Source organism: Anolis carolinensis, chromosome 1 (genome assembly GCF_035594765.1).
Source record: "Anolis carolinensis isolate JA03-04 chromosome 1, rAnoCar3.1.pri, whole genome shotgun sequence".
Classification (NCBI taxonomy): Eukaryota; Metazoa; Chordata; class Lepidosauria; order Squamata; family Dactyloidae; genus Anolis; species Anolis carolinensis.
This window is the reverse complement of record NC_085841.1, coordinates 355874148-355897035: the sequence shown is the minus strand read 5'-3', so window position 1 is coordinate 355897035 and position 22888 is coordinate 355874148. Positions and strand designations below refer to the sequence as shown.

General features: G+C 37.5%; 1 protein-coding gene across 5 annotated transcripts in view; it reads right to left on the bottom strand.

The window, feature by feature from the left end:
- Positions 1-22888, bottom strand: part of ppp2r5e (protein phosphatase 2 regulatory subunit B'epsilon) — a 107811-nt gene that overhangs the window by 33432 nt on the left and 51491 nt on the right. For 4 of the 5 annotated variants that reach the window (XM_062968579.1, XM_062968580.1, XM_008116849.3 and 1 more), the window contains one exon: positions 5937-6133. In XM_062968579.1, the coding sequence (XP_062824649.1) occupies positions 5937-6133 (197 nt within the window). Of the gene's footprint in view, positions 1-5936; positions 6134-8039; positions 8296-22888 lie in introns of those variants that run through there. The other variant, XM_062968581.1, reaches the window with a different exon arrangement.

The following is a 22888-nucleotide window of genomic DNA, read 5'->3' as shown; positions in this document are numbered from 1 at the left end:
TGCTTAAGATTTTAATTTTATGGCATATTAGGGGAGTTGTAGGAATGGAAGGAATGAAGTAAGAATATACGCAGCTCTATATATGATAAAAGAGGAAATCCAGGAATTTTCCCCAATGGATTAAAGAGCATCTGCTTTTGCTTTGAAGAGTCTTTTGATGACATTTTCAAAAGGCAGAATCGTGACAGTGAATCTAATGAGTGTTAAATGGAAAGGACAATGTATTTTACAAGGGTAAATCTTCCACTAGTGTCATCATCGAAAGGTAGCAAGCTTCCCAGCAGAAAGAGGACAGAGAAGACCTGAAGGGAAAACTAAATAAAGGCAATGGCATGTGGTAGTTAAATGAGATGACAATGCAGGGGTTTTCAAAAACAGTTGCTCTATATGATTTTTATTACAACAACAGCAAGATTTCAAGTACAGGCAGTCCCAAGTTACAAACAAGATAGGTTCTGTAGGTTTGTTCTCAAGCTGAAATTGTTTGTTAAGTCAGAACAGGTACATTTTTTTAAGTGTAGCTCCAGCCAAAGAGCTACACATACACATACACACAAAAATCTCTTTGGAGCATAGCAAAGAGTTAACACCCTGTGGTGTTTGATTTATTGTCTGTGTCCCTATTCAGAAGATTTCACTTTACTTTCTGTCACTGTGATAACTGTATTTTGAAAAACTTATTGTGGAAACAAGGATTGGTGATAAAGCTTTGGTGGAGACATCTTTTCCCTGCGGTAGCTCTTTCAGGAGTGATCCTAGGGGTAGATTTCTCTCACCTCCTGCTGTCTCACCCCTGTTCTGAACTATTAGTTGCTTATAAGTCAGATATTTGTAACTTGGGGACTGCTTATACATACTTTATCCAATACAGTGAATCAGTAATATCATCTTCTTCTCCACTATACAACAAATCACTTTAAGCACAGCACCCACAAGACAAAGCTATCAATAGACACCATTTAGTTACTGAATCATCCTGTACATTTTGCCCACACATTTCATTAATGAAATCACTTCTGACAGATTTTCAGTGAAAACCACATGAGAGATGCTAATCCTGACATGGGATTAAAGCTTCATACTTCATAATACTACCTGCCAAATGTTGCATTGATTTGCAACCAGGGTCCCACGTCTCCTACGCTTTTCCTAGCCACCTTGGGTAACTTTGTTATTCTTTAATCAGAAAAAAATGTTACCTCAACACTTACTTAATACCAAGAAAACTTCATAATGCCTTCCAGAACTAATTATGATTAGAAGGACTGTAGTTGTTTCAGAGGAACAAAATTCCATGTTTATCTTCTCAAGATGTGTTAGATGTACAAAACTGGTGTCATGTTTTAAGATGAAACATGAAAAAGTACTGCAGTATTCCCTTTCATTGCCTGTAAAACTATAGGCATTGGGAATAAGTCTTATAGAAGACAATAGAGCATATTTTCAAGTAATAATGCATAGAATTTAAACAAACAAACCATCCACTACCAGTACTATGAACTATTTCAGAAATGTGATAAAATCTAGCACAGGCATGCCCTCCATGGACAACAGTCAAGTCAAACACATACTTTTGACTCAGATATTATACACTGTTGATCTACCCACAGTTGTCTGTTTCGGTGCAAACATAGCATGTTTTCTGATCATTCATTACCATATCAAAGCATTCCATAATTTTATTATTCAAATATGTATGTCTATGCACAGGCATATCAACTTTCAAATTGTCTGTCAACTTTTCATGACATCAAGAATGTCATATGGTTGTATTTATTTACTTATTTATTTTTATCTTGTCTTTCTCCTGACATAGGGACTCAAGGGTGTTAATAGGTTTTCTTCGACAAGGAATACTAAGAGGTGGTTTCAGTCAATTGCTCTGAAATATAGCCTACAGCACCTGATATTAATAGTCTCTCATCCAAGTACTAACCAGGTCTAAATCTGATGAGCTTCCAAGACTAGATAATATCTACTGTCTTTATGGTATTTAGGCATATGTAAACTGTGGATATATAAAATCTTTCAGAAATCATCACTCATCGAATATACCAACAAACAGTAATATTTTACAAAACAGTAATATTTTACAATATACAGGCCCGAGAAGTTCAGAACTTTAAAAGGCATTGTAAAGAACTCATGCAGGGGGGAATCTTTTGAAATCCTACCGCTGCCACCAAATTGCAAAGATGTCAGGCAGGAGGAGAAATCTTTTTAAAAATCCCACCTCTTATGCCAATTGTAGAGATGTGGAGATGGAGGTTGTTTTTATTAATTACTTATTATATATTTTATATCTGCTGCCACCAGTTATTAAAGATGTTTTATTTAAAAGCTGCCACCAAATTATAGAGGTTCTATAATGCTGCCACCAAATGTCAAGGGGATCATCAATTCTTGTTTGCTTTTGATGGTAAAATAGATGACAGAAGCTGAGATGTTATAAAGAACATGTTTATTGAGGCACAAGCTTAATGGTTACAATAACTTCTTCAGAGGCACTTAGATTAACAGCTGCAATAACAGAATGAGGTGATTCAAACTTCCTAAAATGTCACTTCTTTCTCCACTGCTCTAAACTTGCAGTCACCCTGTGAATTGCAGTCACAGGCTATCTGTTCCTAGTCAGGAGACAGACTACGTTAAAATAAGTCACCAAACTTATTTTAGAATTGACTCAAAAAATCAAACATTTGAGCCACCCTGATCCCTCAACCAGAATCAGTCTCCCGGTACCTCATAAGGGCACCGACTCTAAAAACTAACCTTCCCTATGGTTCTCTGACCACAGACACTCTGAGTTTCCCTCCAAATTCTACTCTCTCTTCTGCTAACCCAGTTGGCTCTGCCCCCTTCTCCATGGCAACCAGCCTCTGAGTGCTGAGTAACTGAAATATTAACCCTTTTTAAAACACAGTTAAACATGGTATCTGTAAATAAAAAATCACACTTCATTACAGGCATGCATCAGCATTTTAACGTGCAGCCAGAAATGAACAGCTAAACAAAACAGGTTGAACAATGGCAGTAATATCTTAAAGTCACTCTACAATATAGCTTAGGTTTGTACCACGTGATGTTTCCACACACTGAAGTCATACTAATGTACAGTTCATTGGTATCACAGTCTAAAAACTGTTAAAGAGGGAAAGATACAGGGAGCCTCCAGTGCCACTTGAGCATTCACAAGCACTACATCAGGGGTCCCCAAACTAAGGCCCGGGGGCCGGATGCGGCCCTCCAAGGTCATTTACCTGGCCCACGCCCTCAGTTTTATGATATAATATTTTATATCAGTTTTAATAATATAATATATTATCTATACATATAATATTGATAAAATATTATAATGTTATACAATATAATACTAATAATAATACCATATAATAATATTAAATTATATGTTATATATTACATATAATATTACAGTATAGTGGTATAGTTTAATATAGTAATATATAATGCTAATATTGTGCTATGCTAATAATATATATTGTATGTACATACAGCTGCTCTGAGTCCCCTTCGGGGTGAGAAGGGTGGGATATAAATGTAGTCGATAAATGCAGTAAGTAAATAATTAATTTTAGACTTAGGCTTGGCCAAAGTCTGACATGACTTGAAGGCACACAACAACAATCCTAATTAACTTGACTATCTCATTGGCCAGAAGCAGGCCCACACTTTCCATTGAAATCCTGATGGGTTTATGTTGGTTAAAATTGTTTTCATTTTTAAATATTGTATTGTTCTTTCGTTGTTGTTGTTGCTGCACTACAAATAAGACATGTGCAGTATGCATAGGAATTTGTTTGTATTTTTTTCCAAATGATAATTCGGCCCCTCAACAGTCTGAAGGATTGTGGACCGGCCCTCTGCTTAAAAAGTTTGGGGACCCCTGCACTACATGATCAATCCTGAGTCTTGGCCAGTAGGACACAATCACTGTGACAATTTACATTCCAAGTTCTGTAACTGTGGTTCTGAACCTGGGGTCTCCAGATGTTTTTGGCCTACAACTCCCAAAAATCCCAAGCCAGTTTACCAGCTGTTAGGATTTCTTGAAGGCCAAAAACATCTGGTTGAGAACCCAGGTTGAGAACCACTGCTCTAGAACATCTAAAGGTGCACCTATACTGTACAATTAATGCAGTTTGACACCATTTAATTATTATGGCTCAATGCTACAGAAACTTGGGCATTTTATAAGGTCTTTAGCCTTCTCCGCCAAAGTGCTGGGGCCTCACCAAATTGCAAATACAAGGATTCCATAGTGTTGAGCCATGGCAGTTAAACTAGTGTCAAACTACATTCATTCCAACGTAGATGCACCTTAACATTCAAGGCAGCAGCAAGTTTAAGATAACTTTTCCTGGGAGTTTCATATAGTAAATAACCATAATAAACTTTATTGATACCCCGCCACCATCTCCCCAAAGGAACTCAAAGCGACTCACAAAAGTACTCGAGTGCCACACATAAAATAAACCATACATAAGCATAAAAACAAGAACAACATAAAAGAACAACTGCAACCACAACAAACATAGCATCACGTAATTGTTAAAATTTATAAAACGCAGTAATACCTGCAGTTAAAACTGTTTTCAATTAACAAACTAAAGTGCCGAAGAGAATAATCGGTCCCCACATGCTCCCATTTCAATCTACTCAAGATCAAAGGCCCATTTTAAAAGCCATGTTTTTAGGCTAGACCGAAAGGTTTGGAGAGTGGGGACTAACCTGCTCTCTTTAGGAAGGGAATTCCAGAGCCGGGGAGCCACCATCAAGAAGGCCCTCTCCCTCGTCCCCTCCAACCATACTTGAGATGGTGGTGGGACCGAGAAAAGGTCCTTTCCAGCAGTTCTTAGTGCTCGCACCGGTTCATGGAAGGAGATGCGGTCTCAAAGACAGGTTGGACCCGAAGCATATAGGGCTTTATAAGTGATAACCTGCACTTTGAATTGGGCCCGAAACTTGTCGGAAGCCAGTGGAGCTGCTTTAATAGGGGCATGGTATGCTTCCTATAGATAGCCCCAGTTGGTAATCTGTCGACATCGACAAACATTAGAAAATGAAAAGGGCAAGATAGAAACCGGAAATATCTAAAACATCAATAACTATGGAGCAAGAATACTAGTTCTAAAATACTGCATTCTGAAATCTCTTTTTGCAATGAAGTGTAGATGATTCCTCCTACGACCATTCCTTCAAGAAAGCTCAAGAGAATTACACAGTTGATGGTAAGATAAGCATGAGATTCAGAAGGAATAACATTATCAATACCCCCTACCTTTCTTTCACCACAGGGACCAACATAACCTCTCAACACTTGGGAAATCGGGACATTTAATACACAAGAACTCCTTGATCTAAAATCATTTTCACTAGTTCTTACCCATGAAAACTAATACTTTCCTACATAATACAGCAACCTTTAAATACTGTATAGGACTGATTCACTAAAAGGAGATGAAAACACTCAGCAAAGTAGAAGGCAGAAGGGGAAAAAGGAAGACTGCATTACGCATAAATAAGACTCAATTAGGAAAGCCACAGCCCTGAGAAGGCCTGTTGCAAATGGGGTATCTTAGAAGTCTCGCATTTATAGAGCAGACACTAGTCAAAACTGATCTGACAGAAATTAACAGCAACAGAACTGTTATAAAACCACAAAGAAGTTCAACATTTGAACGTGCTGCATATAACCAAAAACAATTAATACAAACACTTTCTATGATTCTTCTATGCTTCTATGTTTTAACATCTATGATAAACACAGCTGTACTTCGTATTGAGATTTTTCACAATTTAAATAATCCGAGTATACAGTTTTGAATGAAAAATTTAACTTTCAGTAGAGGCCCAATATTTTCACTTTATGCAATTAGATCTATAAAATGTTTATGGTTTTAAAAAATCAAACTCACCATTCTAACTACTTCTGGGTAAGTCTGCTCAGTCAAACAGCCTCTGCTTATTGTAATGTAATCCACAAGTTCATTAAGAGTTGAACGCTTGTATTCTTTCATTTTAAGGTCAGAAAGCGTGTCCATGAAGTCAAAAATGACACAGCACTGCTGAAGTTTCTTTAGAAACAACTCAGGTTGCTCTGAAGATGAAACGTCTGCAAGAGGGAAAAAGAAAGGCCTTTGTGAGTAAAATATAATTTTCATATGAAACAATATGCGTTTAAAAGGGAAATAAGAAAAAGTAACAATAACTATTAAATGTCTACAAAATAGGAAGCAAATTAGTAATTGAGCTCCTTGGAGGCTGGCATCTTGATTACTGAATTATATCCTGGTCATTAACTGGTAATCCATCTATAATTTCAGAAATAAGGCAAATCAAAAAGCTGAGGTGTGTTCTCACAGCAGTGCTTGCAAAGAAACTAAGATCCTACCAAGTTTCAGCAAAACTGGAGAACACTGATCTTCCACACCTCAAATAATAAAACAGTACAATAATAAAGATTTTTAAATATATATTTAAAATTATTCAATATGATGCTCTCCAATCCACACCTTTACATGGAAAATTCCTATACCATTTTTAAAAATTGATTTCAAGCAATTTAGTCCAATTCATTTTGAGGTTTGTTATTAGAATATTTATCATCCACATGGAGATGCAAAATAACAACTTAGAAGGAAGAGACCATTTTTGCTAATATTAGCTTAGTTTCCCCAGTCTGTATCTGTGTAGGAGTAGTGGACTAGAAGAAAACACCTGAAAACACAAGAGAAGTTTTACTTCTCTAACCTCAGCACATCTAACCCACAAACAAGCCTCGCAGACAGAATATAACAATACATCTTGCTTTCATGACTAATGTTAAAAACATCAACAAAATATATGTTTTACTTAAGGGCTCACTTAGTATTCAGCAATTAAGTCAGTAGATTTACGACAGTTGAAACTAGCACCTGTAGACCATTATGTAAATTGTATGTATACTGTATGTATATTGTACAGTGTTTGTTTATAGCCATACACAAATCTTTTGTATATCTTATTTTGTAGTGAATCAATTGCTTGATACAAAAATATACAAAGGTAACCATGAATGCTGCAACCATATCATAAATCTCCTCAAAGGAGTTGACAGTTTCTATTCTACTCACAATGGTAGATTAGTTAGCCTGCTGCACATTTTCAAAGGGAAGGCATAAAATGTAAATTAATCTCAACTACCCAGGGGACTAATGATAATAGCCAAGTCACAGTAAGAAACATTGATCTCTATTTGAACAGCAGACATCATACAGAAGGAAAGGACATCTCTCCTACCTTGTAGTATGATTAGAAGCAGCAGCTTTATTCCCAATGCTCTAAAATCATGAAGAACTAAAATAAAATGTATTTTAGAACAATGCTTCAATTTAAATATGTGTGGCTGAATCTAAGTCACAACGAGACATGCCCTGTTGAATCAATAAGATTTAAATAGGTGCTAGATTAACAAATCTAACTCCTTTAATAAATCTACTGTAGCTGGAACTAGCAGCTGAATGTAGTTTAATTTTGAAATTTTAAACATTCTTAAAAATATATTTGCACAATACCACTTCTGACAGAAACTATACTCTTATAGTTGCATTTTCTACTTGTGTTAAGTAAGTTAGCCTTATGGAATGCTTTGACTTGTAATGCACAATAATTTTTCAACTTGACAGGTTTCTCTGAAGAGGAGGGTTTCCTCGGTAGTCATTTGGGGTGAAATTCCTGGCATTAGAAACTAGAGCAAAAAGTCTGAGCACTTAAAGGCTATCACTAAGCTTTAGCCCTGGTTTGGCATTTGGTACTTCTAAAGTTTCTACAAGATGAACTCAGAAAGCTCACAGGGCCCTAGACAAGATCAGATAAAGTCTCTACTTCTGTGGAAGGACTTGGTTATTCTGTGTCATTAATACTAGAAGCATATAAGCTCAGTTATCAAGCATGTGCCAATATTGCAGGAAATTGTATTTTTGTACTACTGCATGGTACATCTCACCAAGACTTTGCATGCATTCCCATATAAAGCATACCTCAAGCACTTCATAATCCTAAAGAGGTTTTCTGCTAGTTGAAATAGCTAAGTTTAAATCAGCTGACATTCAACTGGATTCCAGCTTCTGCCAGGCACTTAGCAAGTCCTTCAACCTCTGCCTCTGGGTCAAAAGAGGTGATACAGCGATGAGTGTCAGCAGACTGAGAGCCGCATTAGCATAGAAATCCCCTCATTAAATGCAGATGATTTCTGAAAATATAGCAGGATTGAATCCCAGAGAAGGTGCATTCCTGGCAGCTATAGGAGAAGTATTTTAAAAGGAAAGAGCACGGAAACAGCTGGGTAATTTGTTGGGTTCATAGCGTTAAGCAACAACAGATGAAGCAACAATGACTTGGAATTTTAGGGAGGTTCTCTCTCTCTCTCTCTCTCCAACACACACACACACACACACAGAGTACTTTATTTAAGGTGGCACTTCTAATGATCTCCAGGGAGCTGCTAGGGGAACAGAGAACCACATAGAAAGCCTTCAAGTGATCTATCAAACAAAACACTGCATCTAGCCATCGAGTAAAACAGAAGCAAGATGCCAGCTAGCAAGATTTTTAATCAATGGTCAACATGTGAAAGGCTGTAATGACAGATAGGGAGAATCCAAAGAGTAGAATGTATTACTTGATCTCTTTTCAATGTGTGAGCAGGAGAGTAGATAATAATATCTGAACTCATTCTTTTCAAGGAGTCTGAAGTCCTAGGTTTTATTGACAAGTTAAAAATTAAATCACCAGCTCCTGACAATATCCATCGAACAGTTCTTAAGGAAGTCAAATATGAAATGGCTGATCTTTTTATAAAGAAATATGCGATGTGTTTCCAAGCTTGACCTCCCAAAAAAAAAACCTGATTAAGACTTGGGGAAAATGAGATGTAGCAAACTAGATAAACAGATATAAAATAAATAGATCTGCATTAAGGCTGTATGAATTATTTTATTATACTCATAAAAGTGGGAGAAACAAGGGAATGTTGTTATTTGTTATAAAACAAATTTGAAACCTACTGTAACTGAAACAAATACCAATATCCTTTTGTAATTCCCAATTCCATTCTTTAGTTAGCCTACAGAAACGTTTTTTGAAAGTTTTCATCGTTTGTATTATAATTTGTTCTGGCTGGATAACTGAAGTATTTAGACACTACCAGAAAATTAGTTGCCTTTAATAAAATGCTGAAAATACAAACTAATACAGTACTGTTCTATTATCCAGGCGGAGGCCAAAAAGGGGTGCTAGAGAGAGAAGGATAGTCCATTTTAGGGGGAGGGGGTTTGAAGGACTAAAACTATTTTCCTCTGTTTTCCTGTAAACTTCCCGCCCCCCGCATCACCATTGTGTAAACAATCCTCAACCTCTGCTAAAAATAAAATCAGTTATATAGTTTTTTCACATTTACAAGCTGCATTATCAAAAACAATAACACAAATAAAGCAACAATCACATAGTAGCTTTTATCAATTTTTGGCTATCTGTTGTGGCTCAGCCATCATGGGCCAGGTTACATCAAGAGTTGGAGTCAGAAACAGATGAGGCGGCGGAATTCGAAGACATTTCTGCTCAGAACTCAGGCCCTATGGCCTTGCAGGTGCCGGAAATCATAGATCCGCTAATTGGCAAACATTCTGAATTCTCTCCAGCTTTAACCACACCAGATGGTACAGACTTGGGGGAGAATGGAAGTTTTAATCGGAGAGATTTTGTTACCCAAGACAGAAGTAAAAAAAAACAAGGATTGAGAAGAAGTCAAAGACTCGCTCTCAAACTAGAAAATGATTAGTTTTCCCATGAGAACTTGTTGGCCCTGTACTTCCTAATTCTTACAGATTTGGGATTCTGTTAAAAGTACTTTGCACTGCATTTTCATTGCGGTGTCAACATTGCTTTTCCTTGGAAGAGGTCCCAGTTTCCAGCTCCTTGCCTTCTGAATCCATGCCAAGTTTCCAGTTCCAGGGGAGCTGCGCCGAGCCGCGACTCCCGAGTAGACCTTGCCTTGTTACCACAACTTCCCTGTTCCTGAATCGAGATTGACTTTGCTTTGTTTACCTTGCTTCTTTGACTTTGCTACAGGACTTGTCAAGCGGATTTGCAGTGCTTGTTTTCCACTATTGTTTCATGGACAAATTTTGATATCTAAGGGAAGCTATCGAGTTTCACTTGTGGATTACATTTTGGACATTGATGAACTCTTTCTGAATTGCAGTAGACTATATATTATGGACTATAATATATATATATATATATATATATATATATATATATATATATTGCTGCTGCAGTCCCCCCCCCCCCCCACCAATGAAGTCGAATTTATTTTACTTGGTGGTTGATTGATATTATTAACTCTTGTTTTATTGTCTTACTGTGTTTCATTTTTTTTGTATATTGTTCAATGTATTTATGCTGTTGTTTTTGTAAATTGTGCTAGTCGGGCCTTGCCCCATGTGAGTCACCCTGAGTCCCCGTGGGGAGATGGTGGCGGGGTATAAATAAAGTTTTATTATTTATTTATTATTATTATTATTCCTTACTTTGACTTTCCACCTTAAATGCGCATAGACCTATATATTTACTCTGCTTCTGTTGTGACTGCGCCTTCGGGGATTATGGTTGATGGGGATGGAATTCGAAGAGGAAGAAAAAACCCTCGTGATGAGGGTTCACTGGAGGAGTTGCGCAAGAAGCGACTTAGAGAGCTATATGGGGGATCTTCTGAGGAAGATTCAGATGGGGAGATGGATGCTGAGGAACAGGTGGCGGCTGGGGAAGTGGGCACTGAATGGGCACAGCCACCGGAGATGTCTGGGGATTTGGGGTCTATGGATACTTCTGAACCTGGGGTTTCTGCAGGAGCTGATCCCAATTGGGATGCTTGGAGAAGGGAGGATGGTTCTTTAAGTGTTCATGGGGCTAAGTGTGGGCAGGATGATTGGGACTCCGACGAATTGCTAGGTACTCCAGACCCACGAGCTCTAGCTGTGTGGAGCTCAGACTCTGAGTAGATTTGGGACACCTGGTGTTTGGGTGTGAGTGTTTGGTCACCCAGGAGGAAGGGGAATAAAATGGGAATGTTTGGCCACTGCACTTTGCGTGTGGCAAGGTGTTGCTGAGGCGCCATTGGGATCTCTGTGTTTCCATAAAGACTGGACTTGGACTATGATTTGAATCTGCTGTTATCACCTAGCTTGGCTCTCGCTGTGTCTTATCGTGGACCTGTTTTGGATGACTGCACCCTCTTCAGACCTTGGATCGGAATTTGACCTTGCTACTGCCTTCGCCCTGTGATTGATGACTACTATCGGCTTTTGACTCCTGGCTTGCTCTTTGGACACCGCTGTTATCTCCTGACCTGACCTTGGAATCCCGGACAACGTCTTTTCACCATCCTTTTGGAGCCTTCGGCTTTATCCACATTGTGGAAGCAGTCTACTGCATTCTTAGTTTGTTTGTTTGTTTCCTGACCAATTTGGTGTTTTCTTTTGGGAACTGTTCCTTTGAAAACTACAGAGCCGGCTAGCAGGGCTTGGACTCAGAAAGTGCAGTTTGCACTAAGTTTGTTTAGCTTTGTTTTTACCTGCTTGTGTTGCTGAATTACATTTTTGTTTGAACTGCTCTTGAAGCATTGATAGTGAAGTGTTTCAAGGTTTTTTTCTGTGTTAACATTACTTTTTGGCTTATCTGCTGAATAAACTCTATTTTTGTTCGCTAATTGGGGGTCTGACTCTTGACAGCTTCAATAAACAGCTTGTGTGTTATATTGGCTCCTGCCTGGTTTTTGAGTGCTCGTGCTGCCTTGGGGTGCAACACTATCTCACTCTCAGTGCTAAGCATATCTAACTGAATTCCCCATTGCATGTTTTGAAATGTATTTTTAATTGTATTTAATACATTATACCTGTATTTTAACCTAGCCCACACAGTATTATTTAATGGGTTTTCTTTTTTAAAAAGTATTCACTTTGTTTTAAATTATGACCAAAGTGTGTGGTTGCTAGCCGCCTTGAACCCCCCCCCCCCCAGGAGAAAAGCGGGGTACAAATAAAGTAAATAAATATTTAATATTATAGTGAAAGTATGTCTGTCTGTCTGTTTGTACCATAAAGGCTGTTGCTAGGTGAAGTGGCCCTCTGTTATATCACTGGGAAAGAAAGGTGATATACTGTATGTATGAAAGGGAGGGGAAGGAAAGAGCAACAAAGTGAGTCATGTTGTCGTGGAGACATTGTGTAGTATCTTCTCTCAGACCTAAAGAATGGATGAAGGGGAGAAGGGGGGGATGGAGAGAGAGAGAGGGAGGGAGAGGGAGAAGTTCAAGAAAGGAAAGGAGAAAGGAAGGGGAAGAAAAATAGAAAAAGGGGAAAGAAGGGGGCAGAGGGCCCTCTGACACACAGGCAACGCCAGGTATATACACCAGTATTAAATTAAATAATAAGTTGAGTGGAAAAGGAGAAATGGGAGAGCAGATACCAAAGGGAATAGTACATTTGTGGATAGAGCAAGATTATTCATTACTGAATCATAGCTACTTCAGATTTTTATTCACCCAGATCTATTCAGGCTTATCTAGAGTTGCATGTCTATAATTCAAAATAGCTCTTTTTACTAGATCTACCATAGGCTCTGATTTATTGTTGACATTTTCCTCTACAGCCACTACTGCAACTCTAGCAGTCAATTGTTTCTTATATTTTTGAGGGGCCTAAACTGCAGAAACAGAAAGTAAAATGAAAATATTTAAAGAAAAACTAATTACAGTCCATAAAATCCGATTATTCATCAAAGCCAAAACATTTAAGTTCAAAGATAACGCCATACCAGGTATACAAGCCAGAAATAACATGTCAAAGCAAAAATCTTCCACAGGAAAAAATCCTACTGAATGCCACTGAAATGCTAGTGAAATCATACCTTTTTTATTAATAATTTTAAAGATATTCTATACTGCTTCCTTGTACTGTATATGTCAGTGATAGCTATAATTCAGCTCTTTTGTTTTTCTTTTCTTTTCTTGCGTTTTAAGGAATTAACAAATTATAGTCTTGGTGATACACAGAAAAGAATGTAATAGTTGTGTACTATCACATCACTACATACACATTTCTTTTGGTTCAGACAAGGTCTTCCTCCTTTGTCCCCTATAATAATAATAATAAATAAAACTTTATATCCCGCAGCATATCTCCGAGGGGACTCGAAGCGACTCAGTGCTACTCCAAGTGGTGGTCCAAAAACCAATGCAGATGTGTAAGCTTTTGCCTTCTAGTCCACTATGGCATGCTTCCAGCTACAAAAGAAACCAGGTACAAATATTACAGATAGAGAAGAAGCTGCTGGTCCTCCATAGCAAACATTGCTCTAGACCACAGGTGTCAAAGTAATTTTCATTGAGGTTTTCATTTGGTTGCCTTCAAAGGGCTGTTTATAATTGTAAGACTGTATAAATGTTTCTCTGGCACTGAAAGCCTCATAGTCTACATAAAATAACTAGCTGTGCCCGGCCACGCGTTGCTGTGGCGAAGTATGGTGGTATGGGAAATAAAGTATTGAGGAATTGGTGGTAGTTAAGGTCAAGGGTAAAGGTTTTCCCCAGACATTAAGTCCAGTCGTGTCTTACTCTGGGGGTTGGTGCTCATCTCCATTTCTAAGCCGAAGAGCCGGCGTTGTCCGTAGACTCCTCCAAGGTCATGTGGGATGACTGCATGGAGCGGCGTTACCTTCCCACAGAAGCGGTACCTATTGATGCACTCACATTTGCATGTTTTCGAACTTCTGGGTTGGCAGAAGCTGGGGCTAACAATGGGGGCTCTCTCCGCTCCCCAATTCAAACCTGTGGCCTTTCGGTCCAGAAGTTCAGCAGCTCAGCGCTTTAACACGCTGCGCCATCAGGGGATATTATTTCCTAAAGGTTGTGAATATACAATATTTCTGAATGGTTTTTTTTGTTTGTTGGAGGCAAGTATGAATGCTGCAATTAGGAAAAATGATTAGGATGTAATGGCCTTGCAGCTTTAAAGCCTGGCTGTTTCCTCCCTGAGTGAATTTTTTGTTGGGAGGTGTTAGCTGGCCCTGATTGTTTCCTGTCTGGAATTCCCTTGTTTTCAGAGTGGTGTTGTTTGCGATATTTTATGTGCTTCTACTGTCTGTGGCCCTCAGAAAACAGAGGATTTGCCAGACTTTGATGATGGGAATACTTAGTTGGGAGATGTTAGCTGGCCCTGATTGTTTCCTGTGTGGAATTCCCTTGTTTTCAGAGTGGTGTTGTTTGCGATATTTTATGTGCTTCTACTGTCTGTGGCCCTGAGAAAACAGGATTTGCCAGACTTTGATGATGGGAATACTTTGTTGGGAGGTGTTAGCTGGCCCTGATTGTTTCCTGTGTGGAATTCCCCTGTTTATTTACTGTCCTGGTTTTAGAGATTATATTGTTCTGCATTATTCTATCCCAGTAATTATTTCATATTAAAGAAGAATCTCACTTATCCAACATTCGCTTATACAATGTTCTGGATTATCCAACACAGTCTGCCTTTTCATAATCAATGTTTTTGTAGTCAGTGTTTTAAATTCATTGTGATATTTTAGTGGTAAATTTGTAAATACAGTACAGTAGAGTCTCACTTATCCAACATAAACGGGCCGGCAGAACGTTGGATAAGCGAATATGTTGGATAATGAGGAATTAAGGATAACCCTATTAAACATCAAATTAAATTATGATTTTACAAATTAAGCACCAAAACATCATGTTAGACAACAAATTTGTCAGAAAAAGTAGTTCAGTACACAGTAATGCTATATAGTAATTACTGTATTTATGAATTTAGCACCAAAATATCACGATATATTGAAAGCATTGACTACAAAAATGCATTGGATAATCCAGAACGTTGGATAAGCGAGTGTTGGATAAGTGAGACTCTACTGTACTTGATGGACTGCTACATCAGGATCTAAATGTTTTGCATTAAATCCCATCTTCTTGGATAAGTGAGACTCTACTGTAATTACAACATAGCATTACTGCGCATGGAACTACTTTTTCTGTCAAATTTGTTGTATAATATGATGTTTTGGTGCTTAATTTGTATAACGATTACCTAATTTGATGTTTAATTGGCTTTTCCTGAATCCCTTCTTATTATCCAACATATTCACTTATCCTGCCGGCCTGTTTACGTTGGATAAGTGAGACTCTACTGTATATTTCTAATCTTATATTATCTGCTCAGAACTGGATTATCTGAGGCCCCTTCTTCACAGCTGTATAAAATGCACACTGAGATGGATTATATGGTAGTGCGGAGTCAAGATAATCCAGTGCAAAGCAGATAATATAAGATTATAAATAGGTTATATAGCTGTGTAGAAGGGCCTTGAGTCTACACTGCCATATAATCCAGTGCAAATTAGATAATCTGTGGAAGAAGACTCAGTGAGGCCTAAACCTGCCTGTCCCCTAACTGAAACCTGGCTGTCCCTTGGTTGCTAGGCAACCAAGTGGGCAGAGATTAGCCCTCTAAACTGGCAGCAATTGGATAAAAAAAATTATTGCTCTCCCTCTAATTAGGACTTTATTTTTCTTTTCTTTTTGTTGTATCAACCTTGAGGCGTGGATGATGGGTTGTGTTGTCAAATTTTGAGGTTGGGGGGCCTGTACTTTTGTTGTTTTGTGAATTGCCGTGATGCCATCACTCTTTTATATATAGAGATGTGGTGGGCCATACATTTGACACGTGTACTCTAGATCATATATACATCTTTCCTCCAATTAACTTAAGAAGTGTAATTGGCTCCTTCCCCATTTCTGTCCGCTCAAAATTCCATGTGGCAGGTCAGGTAGGTTCTGAACTATTGTCCAAGAACTAGTTCTATACTTTAAGAACAACATTACATCAGACTGGCTCTATTCTGTTCTGTATCTACAGGGATATTGTATAAATTCTTCCTGTCATACTTTTTTTTTTCAAACAGGGATGACTCTTTACGAAAGAATCTGAATGGGCAGAACAAAAGACATATTTATTATCATCATGCTTTTCCAGTTTGCAGATATGGTAATACTAAAAGTTTAGGTGTGGCAAATGAATAGATTTTAATTAAAATCCAATCCTTTATAGGATCACGATGTGCCTGGTTCATATCTGAGCAAATTATATGTAGCTGCCGAAGGAACCTTATCATATGTAAGTTCCCCTATGAAATCAGTCAGGCATGGATATTTGATGTTGAAGTCTGTGTTCTATGGAAAGATGGAGAAACACAATTGCATATGCGGTGCCTGCCAATGGTCACAGTTCATGACAGTGTTCACTACATACTACAAGCATGTATTCCACATATATTGAAACATTAAGTCAGTCACACAGTGTTGAAATTCACTAATCCAGAATCACCCAGTGATTTCAGCATTACACTCCATTTCCTTGATGTAAACTTTCAGCTAATGTTTTCTACATCAATATTGACAAAAATTAGGAAATGATAATAATAATCTTTATTTATATCCCGCTCCATCTCCCCAAAAGTAATTGGGGCGGCTTACAGCATAAATAAATAACTAAAGTCAGATCCTCAATCTAACCCCCTAAATATATATACATATTCAATTTTGTTGAAGAAATTCCAACAACTGTATTGGTTCACTGTATACATGTGGGTATTAATCTGGAACTTGGAAAAGGCTTAAGATAAAACTAAGCTCATTTGTTCAGAGTGACATAAATACTGTGTAACATGGCTTTTCATTTTTACCATTTTTTGGCGTTCCACCAAAATATTTGATGACAAACTTTTACAATTCTCAGCAGTATCAGTAGAAATTTCAATAAGGGCCTTATGTTTCCCCTAATTAAACCAATGTTATTGTTGCATCAAGACAGGAAGCAAATCTGTTGAGTCAGATAACAGAGAGGTCTGCTTCCACAGAGAAAGAAATTAAAATTGTTCAACAAGTAAAAAGCTCTTAGCTGATGAACTGCCCTGCATGCAGCCTATTATTCTCACATTTGTGCACACTAGGGGAGTATTCTTCCCCAATTTTCTACAATGAAATCTGAAAACCACACCACTCTCAGTCTATTTGTAAATATTCTGGGATAAATTTGCATGTGGTTGTTTTGTACAGAAAAAAGCATTTTGCATACAAGACAATAGTTCTCCGCATAAATCTTTGGCCTTTAATGTCATTAACTTCTTGCCACAAAGTTCTTATTTCCCAATTCCTTTCCCATCCTTGTACCAAATGAATTTTCAAAGCATCCATTCCTTGTTCAGCAACATTAAATATAGGCATCCCTTAGAAGGAAAAGGATGTAGGATTACTCATCTAGTTCAAAAATTGATCTCCCCCAGGACCTTCTTTTTTTTGTCCTTAAACAGTTTACTTCAACAACATGGACAGAAACATGAAATCTTTAATGTTAACTGTTTTATCACCCATTAGAGATATCTATCACCAAAGAAGCAAAGTAACATATTGTACTCTCATAATTACTAGTTTCATTTTTCTTTTCAATCAAAGATTCTGATGTTGGAGCCTGACTAGTAATACACTCCTGTCTCCAAAAACTTCTGATATCTTGTTGTCTGCCTACCTGCTCTCAAGGTAACCACACACTGAAATCAATTGCATCTTTAAATTTTCCACTCATGCCACATACAATTATATCATGCCAAGAATGCAGTCTCTGCTTCTTCGTGTGTATTTACACAGGTTATGGACATCAACATCAAGATGTTGCCATGGTGGCATATAGTTAGTGACACCTATACTAGATTATGGCTATAATTATTGTTGTTGCTGTCGTCATCATTGTTATTATATTACCTTGTTTTTCCCTCAAAAATTATGCCCAAAGTAGCTCACACTTAAAAAGCAAACCACTTAAAATATCCAAAAGATCCATATTAAAATTAAATTAAATTAATACAATTAAGATACATCAATGCAACGCTTTTAAAAACTATTTTTTAAACCTGTCTGATTTTTTTTAAAAAAAAAATAGCCTGCTGCCAGATGGACAAGGAAGGGGACATTCTGGCCTCCCCAGAAAGAGAACTTTCAGAGTTCAAGGGCAGCTACTGAGATAGCCCTCTCTCACATCCCCACCCACCGTGATTGTGATAGCGATAGGACTGAGCAAAGGGTTTCTCTTGATGACCTCAGAGCCCAAGCACCTCAAACAAGGGGATGCTATCTACCAAAGAGTCCAGATCTGAAACCCATGAACTCTACATCATTTGCCTTCAAAGTCTTCAGAAACTGCAACTGTCCATAATCCATCTTTAAGAATATTGGTAAATGCTTGCTTACTGATTTGTAGCAAGACCTGTACTGGCTTTTAATATTTCCAGCTACAATTCAAAATTATAGCAATGACCTTTAAATGGCCTGAGTTCATGTCAATAGCTATTAACCTTTGGTCCTCCAGATGTTTCCAATGCCCAAAATCCCCAATCCTTACTTTTGAGATTTCCAGTAATTGAGGTCCAAATATCTGATAAATGAAGTATGAGAAACACTTTTGAGGGGTACTCTTTCCTCCCATACCAATCTGCCTGGGCCCTAAGATTTGATGGAGAAATCTGCTCTTCCCCTAAGATAGTAAAAACATGATTGACAAGAAAGGGGACCTTTTCAACTGTAACAAATACTTTGCCCCAGGAGGCTAGACTGGAGATCTGGTTTACATATTTCTTTACATTGTAAAGGTACTGTTTAAACAGGTGTTTTTGGTCCCAAGAAGGTGGACATTGAGCCTCTTTTTTAAAGATATCCAGAGAAAGAGATGCCACATTTCTAGTTAATTGGGTCAATTGATGAACATCTCTTGGCCTATGAGTCCCTTCCAATCCTATGGCTTTATGATTCCAATAATGTATCTGTACGTCTTGACTGGCTTTCAATTACACTGTTTCTCCTTAGAACGTTGTTATATTGAACACAAGAAGATTGAGGCAAAAAGGTTTTCTGCTCATGTACTGTGATTCTACAAAAGCAGAATTTTTGAAATTCGATGAAAGTTAAACACGATGTTCATGAGAAACCCAGCCTTCAGAAAAAGCATTTTGGAAAAAAAAGAACCCTTTAAGTATGTGCACAATGCTTGATGAAACCTCAGAATAAGGCGTGTTGACAAGGAGTATAGGATTTCATCAGTTATAGGTACGTTTTCATAATCTACACAGGGTTTGCACCCATGTCTCAATGAATATCAAAGGAAAGTGCACATTTATGACATAATATGTATGTATAACCCTTCAGTAAACTGACCAAAATGTCTGTGCAAAGAAAAGCTGTGTCCCCTGATGTGCAATATGAGAATTATTACATGTCAGAGAATTCAGTTTTTCTTAGCCCAAGTATTTTAGTTGGTTTATTGGAGGGTTGTTTATTTATACCACATTTATTTATATCCATTCCCCTCAACAGAACCTTGTTGTTCTGAGATACATTAGAACATATTTTAAACAACAAAAACACATATCTCAACCAATAACTGAAAGATCTAAGATTGCTGTTTTTAGTAAATATAAAGGGTCTCTAACATGAAAGGGCTTTAAGATGTGTGGGGCTTTTTAAAAGTTGAAGGCTTCTTGCAATCCATCATCTTTATAGTTCACCTTTTTTTAGTTTATTTATTTGAATCAAACAAGTAGAGGGTAATATAACAACTTTTCCTTATGAGAAAGTTTAGAAGATAACATAGGTGATGTATATAGTGTGTGTGTGTGTGTGTGTGTGTGTGTATATATATATACACACACACATACACACACACACACACACACACACACACACATATACATATACATACAATTTAACAAAAAAAGAGATAAAAATTTCATAAGTAATTGTGCTCGCCCTACTTGTTTCCATCACTTTTCCACTATTTTCCCCCTCCCTCTCCTGTTCATCCCCCTCCCTCTGGGAACAGTTCTACATTTTCTATATTGTTCATTCTGTTTGTTAGATCATAAGGATAGTCTAGTTCAGTTCCTTATATTTTCTGTTGCCTTCGTTTTGGCTACTTTATATTTCATCTGACATTCTACAAAGCCTGAGCTCACCACTAGCCTTGGACATTTTTAGTCAAAAAACTAAGCCTTGCTATTTTTATGCATTTAATTTGCTTCAGATCTGCTTTAAACACAAATAAAGTAAATGTATTTGTTCAGGAGTCGAAATGAAAACCTCAAGAAACTCAAGACAGCATTACTGATAGCACTGCAGATAAAAAAGAATAAATGGAGAGAAATTGAAGTATTTTTGTTTGTGTGCTCTGGTGTTTTTATAAGGCAAAGAATACTCAGAAATGGTTTTATCAGTTCCTTCCTCTGAAATAACCTACATTACCTGGTATTCACTGATGGCCTTCCACCTAAGAAATAACTAGAGCTGATCCTATTTAGCTTTCAAGATCAGACAGGAACCGGTAAATGGGTGTGCTTTAAAAGTATTATTATTATTATTATTATTATTATTATTATTATTATTATTATTATTATTATTATGTTTATTTATATTCCATTTTTTCTCTCTATACGGAGACTCAAAGGGTTCACAATGAAAAGCATTTCAATACAACTTAAAATATGCAAATATACTAACATTAAAACAATATTAAATAGCATTAATATTAAAACAACCCAGGTAAAAACCATAAAAACATATAAAATCACATCACAAAATCACATCAGCCCTTGATGGTCTTAAACACTTTCATCTTTAAAAGCCTGCCTGAATAAAAAGGTTTTAGCCTGCTGCCAAAAGGACAGCAGGGCCTTTCTGTCTTCCCTGGACAGGGAGTTCAAGATTCGAGGGGCAGCCACTGAGAAGGAAGGCCCACTCTCTCATTTCCACCAACCAAGCTTGAGATGGATGTGGGACCAAGAGAAAGGTTTCTCCTGAAGTTCTCCAGGCTTGGGCAGGTTCGTACAAAGGGATGCGGTCAGCCAAATAGCCTGAGTGAACATAAATTAATAGAAATTCTCTGTAATCTCCAAGTACTGAATGAGTTGTCAAATGTGAGTTTTCCAAAGCAGGGGAAGCCTGTACTACCGGTAGGAAAAAAGAAATACTAACAAACCAAGAATTAAGGCTATGTATTTTTCAAGAAGGAGACATGAGGTGAATCTCATTGACTTAAAAAGATATGTGGACTATCTTAATCCAAAGCACTTTAGTCTGATGACTTAGATTGAAATAGCCCAGCCTAGCCTCTAAAGTTTTACAGAGCCAGTTCTACAAGCACTTGGGAAAAAAGCAGGTTTGGCAGCAACTGCCCCAACTCCCTCAAAACTAAGTGCAAAGCTAAAAAAAAAAAAACTAGGCTACAGCAGTATGGATTCAACACCCTATACGAGCCTGTTAGAACTCTACAATCTTCTGGGTGGCCTTCTCTCTGTCCTCTCAAGCTTGTTTGGTGGGAACATGAGAGAGGGCCTTCTCAAAGGCTGCTCTCAGACTTTGAAACTCCCTCCCTAGAGAAAACAGAATGGCTTAGTCCCTACTTGTTTTTTGTCGGTACATAAAAACATGTCTTTTTACATGTCTGTAAAAACATCAAGCATTTATACCAATGGTTATCAACCTGGGGTCCCCAGATGCTTTTTGCCTTCAACTCCCAAAAATCCTAACAGCTGATAAACTGGATGGAATTTCTGGGAGTTGTCGGGCAAAACCATCTGGGGACCCCAGGTTGAGAACCACTGATTTAGCCACTGATCAGGGTTGGGCTTTTAAAAATAATGTAATCAGAATGTTAAGGTGGAGGTAAAGTTTTAATATATTTTAATGTTAATGGTTTTAAAATCAAATTGTTTAATTGTTTTTTAAATTTTATATTTATATTTACTATGTAGCTGAATTATTTTATGAACATCATTTTGTATTTATTGTTAGCCACGTTAGTTCTCTACATTGCAAGAAAGGTAGATAAAAATACACTGAGTAACTGCAAGCACAAGAGGAGACCTCCAAAAGCAGTTTTGCCAGGGTCCAATAAAACCAAAAGCCCTTCATACGTTATATGACATCTTAACACAAACTGCAGAACATCAAAATAAAATTTTCACAATCATTTTCATTATAGCTAATAGGGAAAACACATGATGCTTTCAAAAACAAGGTAAAGCAAAGCCTCCCTTCATGTGAAAGAGAAGCTCCATCCACTATCTGAATCAGTAAGGCAGATTTTGAGACCAAAAAGGAAAAAAAATCTATATACAGCCCCAATACAAAAAGCATATGAAAGCCAAGTGTGATTACTGCTCACAAGGAAACACAATATCGTCAACTGTTAAGAACAGTCTACACTAGTCTAAAGTGCTGCCATATTCATGGGGATTAGAAAACATATCTTCAAAGTGTTCTACATTCTGAAAGGCATGCATCCTATCATCATACCTCATCTCGTCAAACTCAGTGAAGCTTGCACAGTCATGATCAAAATGTACATTCAGATAAAAGCCCTTGGAGGCCTGCTGTGACAATTTTAAAAGACACTAAGGGGTAAAATAAAATCACTGAACACTGCACAGAATGTGACACTATTAATGATACAGTCCCTGTGGAGAACCCAGTCTTAGTTTCATGGAATCAGTCCCAGTTATTGCAGTCTAAGGAGGTGGATATTGTTATTCGTCACTGTAATGGGGTACGGTGAATGGGCCTACATTTTTCAATAATTTCCAACAAACATTTATTCATATACATTAATCCTTATGACTTTTAAAATGTCTAATTCAAGTCACAGACTGGTGATCAGATGATGCCTCAGAATGAATGTAAGAATCCAGTCTTACAAATAAGCAAGACAGTATAAAAAGT